This window comes from Aquarana catesbeiana, linkage group LG12 (assembly GCF_042186555.1).
Source record: "Aquarana catesbeiana isolate 2022-GZ linkage group LG12, ASM4218655v1, whole genome shotgun sequence".
NCBI classification, from domain to species: domain Eukaryota; kingdom Metazoa; phylum Chordata; class Amphibia; order Anura; family Ranidae; genus Aquarana; species Aquarana catesbeiana.
In genome coordinates this window covers 214401132-214412479 of record NC_133335.1, presented here as the reverse complement: position 1 = coordinate 214412479, position 11348 = coordinate 214401132, and the positions used below count along the sequence as shown (strand labels likewise).

Here is an 11348-nt window from a genome sequence, read left to right as displayed (position 1 = left end):
CAGCTGTGCATGGTAGCCGATCACTTCCTAACTTCAGCTTGTTCAGTTGAGCTTTGACAATAAAACCTCAAAGCTGATTGGTTTGTATGCAGAGCTGCGCCAGATTTTGCACGCTCGTTTTAGTAAACCTCCCCATGGACACAGCATCACCGGGTGTCTGAACTTGGTCCTTCATGGAAGGATCACCAGGTGTCTGAACGAGGCCCACCATAGAAGGATCACCAGGTGTCTGAACGAGGCCCTCCATGGAAGGATCACCAGGTGTCTGAACGAGGCCCTCCATGGAAGGATCACCAGGTGTCTGAACTAGGTCCTCCATGGAAGGATCACCAGGTGTCTGAACTAGGTCCTCCATGGAAGGATCACCAGGTGTCTGAACTAGGTCCTCCATGGAAGGATCACCAGATGTCTGAACTAGGTCCTCCATGGAAGGATCACCAGGTGTCTGAACTAGGTCCTCCATGGAAGGATCACCAGGTGTCTGAACTAGGTCCACCATGGAAGGATCACCAGGTGTCTGAACTAGGTCCTCCATGGAAGGATCACCAGGTGTCTGAACTAGGTCCTCCATGGAAGGATCACCAGGTGTCTGAACTAGGTCCTCCATGGAAGGATCACCAGGTGTCTGAACTAGGTCCTCCATGGAAGGATCACCAGGTGTCTGAACTAGGTCCTCCATGGAAGGATCACCAGGTGTCTGAACTAGGTCCTCCATAGAAGGATCACCAGGTGTCTGAACGAGGCCCACCATAGAAGGATCACCAGGTGTCTGAACGAGGCCCTCCATGGAAGGATCACCAGGTGTCTGAACGAGGCCCTCCATGGAAGGATCACCAGGTGTCTGAACGAGGTCCCCCATGGAAGGATCACCAGGGATTATTATAGGGAAAGCTGCAGACTTGAAAATAACGAAAATACCATGTTGAAGCTAATACCAAATTTTATGGTCAGGGTTACATATACTTTGAGCAAAAACAAGTCAAGCATTGACACAGCTCCTCCCCTTCCCTGCTATTGGCCGATAGATGTGACAGGTATGCTAACTGACCATAGTGAGGGTGGAATGGGGAGTGCCAGTGTGCAAAGTTGAGGTTTTAGGATGCTCACAAAGATTTGCAAAGACTTTCACATCAGCGGCCATCGTATACTGGGACCTCTAAACAGAGCAGTGCTGATGAGTCATAAAGGACACATCACATGGTTTACTTTATTTCAACTTTATTGAAAAGTCACAAAAGTAACATTTCATTTATTAATATTCCCCCCAGCAGGTTGTGATGTGTTGTAACGTGTGAACTGAACGAATAGCACACGGAGGCAAATCGCCTTCTCCAAGCCAAGGCTGCTCAACTCATATGGGGGGAGATTTACTAAAACTGGAGAGTACAAAATCTGTTGCAGCTCTGCATAGTAACCAATCAGCTTCCAGATTTTATTATCAAAGCTTAATTGAACAAGCTAAAGTTGGAAGCCGATTGGTTACTAGGCACAGCTGCACAACGCAGAGTGTTCCGGGTTTTAGTAGATCTCCCCCCATGATGTGAATGGTCCCTAAATGTACAGTTCTAGATGGGTGGGTTTGAAAATAAAAATAAGGAAAATCCCTGAAACAGAGAAGATATCATTTCATCTCTTCAGCAGCCTGTGTCTCTTATCTTCCCCTGATCCAGAGCTGAAGCCCCCATAAGGCCCTTTGGCATTTGACATTTCCGGGAGTGTCGGATGTCTGTGGTTCCATCCTCTGACCCCTACATGATGGCTGTGTCCTGTAGTGATGTAGAGGTCGGAGGATGAATGGTGGCATGTGAAGGAGGACATCTGCGACTGCTCATAAATGTTGAATGCTGAGAAAATTGGCAAAGCCACATTGCTGGAATGGAGGGAAGGTAGGAGACACGGGCTGCCAGAGGGGGGAATAGAATACCTCTTTATTGTAGGGATTTTCCATCTGGAATATTTTAAACCCAACAGGCCACCAAAGCACACAGGTCCTCCTATTTTCAACGTCCATCCAGCGTTTTGTCCCGAGCAATGACGGACTCATCGAATTTGATCATGAGAGTGGTCCCCTTGTGCCAGTGGGCGGTCACCTTAGCGGGAAAGCCGCTGCAGGTCAGCAGAGCCTCCACGATGCCAGCGGTGAAGGAAGCGCAGTTCAGAGTGCTGTTCTCCTTCGGGACGGAGATATAAGAGTTGATCAGAGGGTCCTTCTCTATAATGTAGTAGGTTTTGTCATCGTCGTTGGCTTGCTCCAGCTTGTCCGCTTCCTTCCCGAACAACGCCTTCCATGCCACCACCTTGATGAAGAGCAGAGCGCTGATCACCTTGGTCTCGCGTTTGCCGTTCTTCTCCCTCATCACCAGTGGGTCCAAGATCCGGCACCCCACTTGCTGGCCCAGCTCGGACAGCTTGGCTTGCAGCTCGGAAACCGAATAGACTCGGTTCTGGCAGTACTGCACCATCTCCGAAAACAGCAGAGCGAAGGCGCTGAGGCTGACTTCGGTCTTCGGCCGAGCCAGAGAGCGTTCCAGGATGGAAGATTTACCGCGGCTGAATCGGGAATCCATGATCTGAGGGGAGAAAACAGAATTAATCAACTGCAACTACTGACAAAACTTTTTTTTTTTCTTGAAACAGATGCTCCCCCCTCCCTTCGCCAACCTCGTTTAAATTTATTTTAATTAATCACATTTTAATTGTTTTCTTCAAACAGGCGCTCCCCCCCCCCACCTTCTTATACGAAACCAGCATCTTCATTCAATTTATATAGTCAGATAAATACATTTCATTTTTATGTTCATTTCCTTTCGGTCTTCCCATATGATACATTCCTCCTAGTACTGGGAAACAGGACCACTAATAAAACGTACCTGGTTTATAACAATCCCAAAAACAGCGATAAAATATAAGGCTCCTTTTTTTTTTTTTTTTTTTTTTCCTCTTCCCTTTTCTTATATATCATTTAATAATCTCAGATATTTAATTAACTTATTTGATATATTATCTGTTTGTATATATATATATATATATATATATATATATATATATATATATATATATATATATATATATATATATATATATATATATATATATATACACTGTTTCCCCGAAAATAAGACCTAGTGTGATTGTCGGTGATGGCTGCAATATAAGCTCTACCCCCCAAATAAGCCCTAGTTAAAGTCCTTGTAGGTCTTATTTTCAGGGTAGGGCTTATTTTCGGGGGAAACAGGGTAAATATCTAAATTCACACTGCTGCGACCCTCAAAGTTGTGCAATTTCCAGTGCGACTTTCATGCAACTTTGATGTTTTGTGACTTTGGCAGATCAGAACAATAGAGGGGGTTGATTTACTAAAACTGGAGAGTGAAAATCTGGCGCATCTCAGCATAGTAACCAATCGGCTTCTAACTTCAGTTTGTTTAACCCCTTGCTGACCGCATAAAGTGCCTTGAAAAAGTATCCATACCCCTTGAAATTTTCCACATCTTGTCATGTTACAACCAAAAACGTAAATGTATTTTATTGGGATTTTATGCGATAGACCAACACAAAGTGGCACATAATTGTGAAGTGGAAGAAAAATGATAAATGGTTTTCAAAAATTTTGACAGATAAATATGTAAAAAGTGTGGGGTACATTTGTATTCAGCCCCCCGGAGTCAATACTTTGTAGAACCTCCTTTCTCTGCAATTACAGCTGCAAGTCTTTTTGGGGATGTCTCTACCAGCTTTGCACATCTACAGAGTGACATTTTTGCCCATTCTTCTTTGTAAAATAGCTCAAGCTCTGTCAGATTGGATGAAGAGCGTCTGTGAGCAGCAATTTTCAAGTCTTGCCACAGATTCTCAATTGGATTTAGGTCTGGACTTTGACTGGGCCATTCTAACACATGAATATGCTTTGATCTAAACCATTCCATTGTAGCTCTGGCTGTATATTTAGGGTTTTTGTCCTGCTGGAAGGTAAACCTCCGCCCCAGTCTCAAGTCTTTTGCAGACTCTAATGCCCTATACACATGACCGGTTTTGTCGTCAGAATAAACTCCGAAGGTTTCCCAGACGGAACGGAATTCCGCTCAAGCGGTCTTGCATACACACGGTCAAACCAAAGTCCGACCGTCCAGAAGGAGGTGACGTACAACACGTACGACGGGACTAGATAAAGGAATAAAATGTTTACTCTAGCAAATGTCTACTGCCCAAATAAAAATCCGACTGCATTTTTAAAGCAGGTTCTGGTCAAGTTGATGGAATTCAAGGCTGGGGAAGTGGTTCTGGCGGTGCAATTTCAATTTCCACCTTCTTCTCCCCTGTGCATGGGACGTACTCAAGACTGGACTATATTATGACGGATCATAGATTACTGGATTTTGTGGAGGAAACCAGAATAGAAATTATCTCGCTATCTGATCATTCCCCAGTCTCAATGAGAATTAGGATTCCGGAGTTCCAAAGACAACCATTCTCCTGGAAGCTAAGTGAAAACTTATTAAAAGACAACAAAGTGTCAGAAATGGTACAGGAAGAAATTGATTTCTTCTTTAAGGTTAACGATACAGGGGAAATTCCTTCTCCAACTATTTGGGAGGCACACAAAGCGTATATTAGGGGGGTTCTCATCTCTATTGGGGCTGGGTAAAAAAAAAAAAAAGAGTAAAGAAAAAAGGGGAAAACTTATTGAAGAAATATATTTACTAGAACAAAATCATAAAAAATACAAGGGACAGCATCAGGAAAGCTTCCATCAGCTAGCCATTAAAAGGGAGGAGCTAAGGGATAGCATGGAGCAGGACTCGAGAAGGGCCTTAAATAAAATAACAAGAGATAGATACTTCTGGGGAAACAAATCAAGTAAGCACCTCGCGAGGTTACTGAAAAAGAAAAGAGACTTGAATTTCATCGAGAAAATACAAAATAAAAAAGGCGAGGTGGTATCTACAACCAAAGGGATAGCAGAAGAATTTAGGAAGTACTATGAAGCCCTGTATACTGTAGGACAAAATGGAACGTCGGTTCAGATAGAGGACAGGAAAGTGGAAGAGTTCTTGAATGAGGCAGGGGTGGCTGGGCTGTCTGAGGAGGATAGAGCTGTCTTGGACAGACCTATAACTGAAGATGAAATTCATGCCGCTCTAAAGGATTCACCAAAGGGAAAAAGTCCGGGCCCAGACGGGTTTACCACCCTCTACTTGAAACAATATAAAAATACATTGTACCGAGGCTCTGCCACTACTGGAATGAACTGGGTGCCAATGGTTTAATGGGGGGAGACGCCCTGTCTGCGACCATTACCCTGATACTAAAGGAAAGAAAGAAAGAATAACATGCTGTGCTCTAGTTATAGACCCATTGCGCTATTAAATGCTGACACCAAACTATAAGCCAAGGTTTTGGCGGGTAGGTTGAAGGATAAAATGACTACCCTGGTGCACCCAGACCAGGTAGGGTTTATTTCGGGAAGAGAGGGCAGGGACAACGGAGTGCGATCATTGCTCCTTCTGGAGGGCCCCCAGCTCTATTCCTGTCGATGGAAGCCGAAAAAGCGTTCGATAGGGTAGACTGGGGGCTCATGATAAAAACATTGGAAATAATGGGAGTTGGTCCAAGATTCATTGCATGGGTGAAAATTCTACATAATTATCCTTCGGCATCCGTGAAAGTAAATGGGGTTCTTTCTAGACCTTTTAAGATAGAGAAGAATGGTACCAGACAGGGGTGCCCATTGTCCCCCCTTCTATTTATATTGACTCTGGAACCCTTGTTGGCATATATTCGAAATAATCCAGATTGTAGAGGGGTGAAGATAGGATCAGAAGAACATAAGCTTGCGGCGTTTGCTGACGATGTTCTGTTCTATACTACTAACCCTAGGATTACAATCCCGAATTTGCTGCAGATTTTAAAAAAGGTATGGAGATATCTCAAACTTTAAGATAAACCTCAGCAAATCCGAAGTCCTAAATATTAATGTGGACAAATCGGAAGAAGAAAAACTCTCAAGGGAATTTCATTTTCCTTGGAGAAAGATTATAAAATACTTGGGAATTAAACTACCCTGTTTCCCCGAAAATAAGACCTACCCCCCAAATAAGCCCTACCCTGTTTCCCCGAACATAAGCCCTACCCTGAAAATAAGACCTACAAGGACTTTAACTAGGAATTATTTGGGGGGTAGGGCTTATATTGCAGCCATCACCGACAATCACGCTAGGTCTTATTTTCGGGGAAACAGGGTATCTAATTCGCTGAAGAAAATGTACCTAATCAACTACATCCCCCTGCTGGACGAAATTAGGCAAGAAACAAAAAACATGCCAATGCGTCCCCTCTCTTGGAAAATACTCTATAAATTCCAGATGCTTCTGATCCCACTCCCACCTTCATATATGAGAGCCCTTCGAGGCCTAATTGCGAGGTTTGTCTGGTGTGGCAAAAAGACACGAATCGCATACTCAGTCTTGACTAGGGGGAAAAAAACAAGGAGGACTAGCTCTTCCAGATTTTAATAAATATTACATCTCAGTAACACTATCACGGGTGATGGAATGGTCAAGGGAGGTCTCGGACAAGAGATGGGTTAATATTGAACATAGTATGAGTAGCACACGTTTAGGACACATTATATGGAACCCTCCAAAATATAGAACACTCAGCACAAAAACAGAGGTTTTAACGCTAAACACTCTCAAATTTTGGGATCACATTCACGTACAGAATAAATGGAGTTATAACTCTCCTTTGATTTACTTGAAGAATAATACATTTTTTGAACCGGGGATGAGGGAGGTGGGAGGGAATTGGATGAAGAATGGAAGCACTCAAATAAAAGATGTAATTAGAGAAGGTAAAATCCGCACGTATCTCGACTTGAAAGTCGAGACAGATCTTATGGTGATTGATTCATGGCGGTACATCCAGTTGTCGCTCTTTGTCGAGAAGCTTCCGAAACCGATTAGAGGTGAGGAAGAGTATAGGCCGCTTGAGCTGCTCTGTTATGCCCCATACACACGGTCGGATTTTCCGATGGAAAATGTCCGATCGGAGCGTGTTGTCAGAAATTCGGACCGTGTGTGGGCTCCATCGGACATTTTCCATCGGATTTTCCGACAAAGTTTGAGAGCAGGATATAAATTTTTCCGACAACAAAATCCGTTGTCGGAAATTCCGATCGTGTGTACACAAATCTGACGCACAAAGTGCCACGCATGCTCAGAATAAATAAAGAGATGAAAGCTATTGGCCACTGCCCCGTTTATAGTCCCGACGTACGTGTTTTACGTCACCGCGTTCAGAACGATCGGATTTTCCGACAACTTTGTGTGACCGTGTGTATGCAAGACAAGTTTGAGCCAACATCCGTCAGAAAAAATCCATGGATTTTGTTGTCAGAATGTCCAAACAAAGTCCGACCGTGTGTACGGGGCATAAGAGAGAAAAGGCGGAAAATACGATTTCCAAAATTTTGATCTCTACGGAGGAACTGGATGTACCTCCCTATATCAAGAAATGGGAAAGGGAATTAGGGACACAGTGTAGTAAACACAGACTAGGAAAAATTTTGAAAATGATACACGGTTCTTCAGCTGATATTAAGGAGGACAGAAATAAATTTCAAATGTTTGGCAAGGTGGTATGTGACACCAGACAAAATGAGCAAATTCCAAATGGATAAATCTGAGAAATGCTGGAGGGGGTGCACAAATATAGGAACGATGGCTCATATATGGTTGGAGTGTTCCATCATTAAGGCATACTGGAAGAAAATTATACAACTAATAAAAGAAATTACTAATAAAACCATATTGGACGATCCATGGATATGTTTATTTCATGGGACAGAGGAGCCAATTAAAGTGGAGTTCCACCCACTTTTACAACTCTTCAGCATCCCTCACTAAACTGTGCACTGTAAACAAATTGGATATTTTTTAAATTTTTTTTCTCAGCACCTACTCTATATCTGCTCCATTCATTTTTCACTTCCTCCTCCCTGGCCGCGGCCCATCGCATCATTTCCTGTTTGCAATGCCTTCTGGGAAGGGGCGGCAACTTCCTCTGACACTGCCGTTGCTATGGAAACCTGACCTGAAACCTATTACACTGCTTGTGCTGCACTGAGCATGTGCGAGATCTGCAAGGATGAGATCCAGGAAGAAATACAGTCTGGCTTCAGATGCCCACACTTAAGATGGCCACAGCCTGCTGTAAGTTTATAAAATAACTACTGCTATAAACTAACAAAACAGACCTTAGTTTACAGACTAACTTTACTAGAATACATTAAGCTTGTGTATTATAGGGGTATTTTTATTTAAAAAAGTATAATTTCGGCCGGAACACCACTTTAAGCAATATCAAACATCCATCGTCCCTATATTACTGGATGCTGCTAAGAGTCAGATTGCAAAGAAATGGTTAGATCCAGAGAGCCCTAAAACCCGGGATTGGCTTTTTTATGTAAATGAAATATATAATATAGAGTGTCTGGATGGCTCTGGACTCGAACCAGATGAGGGGGCTGTATGGCAAGATAAATGGGCAGGGTGGCGGAGCTTCAAGTGTTCGTGGAGCTACCTAGAGGAGATCACGGGTTGAGCCTAATGGCTTTTCGTTTGTACTACTGAATCACCTGCAGGATGGGGTTGGGAGGTGGGGAGGCTATTTAGTTTCAAGAGGGAATTTTGAGAAGTTCTTTTGTAAACCTTATTTTTTTGTATGGTTTCAGCTTTGTATTTGTACTATAAATAAAGAATTAAAAAAGAAAAAGGAAGTTCAATAGCCAGTAGCCAATAGCTTCCGTCTCGTACTTGCTTCAGAGCATGCGTCATTTTTGGTCCGTCGGACCAGCGTACAGACAGGCGGTTTTCCCGATAGGAATTGGTTCCGACAGAAATATTTAGAACATGTTCCATTTCTAGGTCCGTCAGAATTTTCGAAAAAAAAAAAAAAGTCAGATGAGGCATACACACAATCGGAATAGATGATGAAAAGATTCCGTCGGACTTTTTCTGTCGGACATTCCGCTCGTGTGTACGCGGCTTTACAGGTTTTCTTCTAAGATTGCCCTGTATTTGGCTCCATCCATCTTCCCATCAACTCTGACCAGCTTCCCTGTCCCTGCTGAAGAAAAGCATCCCCACAACATGATGCTGCCACCACCATGTTTCACAGTGGGGATGGTGTGTTCAGTGTGATGTGCAGTGTTTGTTTTCTGCCACACATAGCGTTTTGCTTTTAGGCCAAAAAGTTCAATTTTGGTCTCATCTGACCAGAGCACCTTCTTCCACATGTTTGCTGTGTCTCCCACATGGCTTCTCGCAAACTGCAAACTGGATTTCTTATGTCTTTCTTTCAACAATGGCTTTCTTCTTGTCACTCTTCCATAAAGGACAGATTTGTGGAGAACACGACTAATAGTTGTCCTGTGGACAGATTCTCCCACCTGAGCTGTGGATCTCTGTAGCTCCTCCAGAGTTACCATGGGCCTCTTGGCTCTTCTCTGATTAATGCTCTCCTTGCCCAGCCTGTCAGTTTAGGTGGACGGCCATATCTTGGTAGGTTTGGAGTTGTGCCATACTCTTTCCATTTTCGGATGATGGATTGAACAGTGATCTGTGAGATGTTCAAAGCTTGGGATATTTTTTATTTTTATAACCTAACCCTGCTGTTAATTGGTTGTAAACCATCGTTTTGTTTTTTTTTTTTTTGTTTTTTTTAAATAACAAACATATTATACTTCCCTCCACTGTGTAGCTTGTTTTGCACAGAGTGGCCCCGAACATCCTCTTCTGGGGTCCCCCAGCGGCTCCTCCCCGCATCAGAAAATTCCCTGGGAGAAGAGCTTTCCCTAGTCCAGAATGCCCGTCCATAGACACAGAATGCTGGACTCGGCCCTGCCCCCGCGTCATTGGATTTGATTGACAGCAGCGGGAACCAATGGCTGCACTGCTATCAATCTATCCAATCAAGAGCCGAGAACCCCGGGCAGAGAGGTAGAGCGCATCTCCGCCGTGGGAATTACGGGGCTCAGGTGTGTAAAACGGGGGGAGGGGGGTTTCTCAGCGACAGAAGTTTTTTCACCTTTATACATAGGATGCATGAAAGGTTTACAACCCCTTTAAACTTCTCCACAACTTTATCCCTGACCTGTCTGGTGTGTTCCTTGGCCTTCATGATGCTGTTTGTTCACTAAGGTTCTCTAACAAACCTCTGAGGGCTTCACAGAACAGCTGTATTTATACTGAGATTAAATTACACACAGGAGGGGCAGAGCGGGGGGAGCCGGACTCAGACCCCCTTTCACACAGAGGCATTTTTCAGGTGTTTTAGCACTAGAACTAGAGCCTGAAAACTGCCTCCCATGCCGCCCGAGTGCTATCAGAGCGGGGCGGGGCTCTTGCGGGACGTTAGAAATAATCCTGCAAGCAGCAATCTTTGGGGCGGTGCGGGATCGGTGTACACATCAATACTAAACCACCCCACACATTGCAATCAACGGGCAGCGCTGCCGAAGCATATGAAAAGCGCTTCAGAAGCTCCGCAATACGGGGGGTTTTGATCCCCTTCTTGGGCGTTAAAAGAGCAGCTAAAAACAAGCAGCACCACACACACCATACAATCTGATTGTACAATCTCCCACTGCATGAATGATGATAGGTGGAAAGGAGATTGTATTGTATGGTGTGTGTGTGGTAGATCTATAGGAGATTGTACAATCAGATTGTATGGTGTGTGTGATGGTAGATCTATAGGAGATTGCACAGTGTACAGTCAGCTGACATCCGATCAATACATGTGATTGGTTCTCGGAGTGATGAGAGGACAATAAACACAACTCCTCACTAGGAGATGAGGGGGGACGGGGCCCGGTCACCGCACACCGGACGATCTCCTCTCACTCACCACATCGCCTGCTGACCAGTCGGAAGCCGCCGTGTCTGTGTACACTGCTCCAGCCAATCAGCTGCAGGAGAGGTCACAGGCGATTAGACGCTGACGTCTGTTGCAGCGAGGAGACAGCTGTGATTGGTTGGTTAGCGACAGTCAGGTGGCAAGAGACAGCCTAATGGGAACTGCCATAACAAAGGAAGGGGAGTGAGACAAGAAGGGTATGATGAGAAGGGCGGAAGTAAAACATAGGAAGTGACGCTTAAGAAGGGCGGAAGTGGAGGGAGGGGGTCTGATAGTAAGGGCGAAAGTGGAAGCAGTGCTCTGATAGGAAGAGCGGAAGTGGAGGGAGGGGGGGGGGTCTGATAAGAAGGGCGGAAGTGAAAGGACGGCTCTGATAGGAAGGGCGGAAGTGGAAGGAGGGCTCTGACAGAAAGGGCGGAAGTGGAAGAAGG

At 44.4% G+C, this 11348-nt stretch overlaps 1 protein-coding gene across 1 annotated transcript; it reads right to left on the bottom strand.

Annotated features, from left to right (window-relative positions):
* Window positions 1-1201: 1201 nt before the first annotated feature.
* Window positions 1202-11093, bottom strand: LOC141113502 (trafficking protein particle complex subunit 5-like). The gene is made up of 2 exons (XM_073606655.1): window positions 10909-11093; window positions 1202-2570 (listed from the first exon to the last, which is right to left on the bottom strand). Exon 2 carries the CDS (start codon window positions 2565-2567, stop codon window positions 2001-2003), a length of 567 nt encoding a protein of 188 aa, XP_073462756.1. The 5' UTR covers window positions 2568-2570; window positions 10909-11093; the 3' UTR covers window positions 1202-2000.
* Between the last annotated feature and the right edge of the window lie 255 nt (window positions 11094-11348).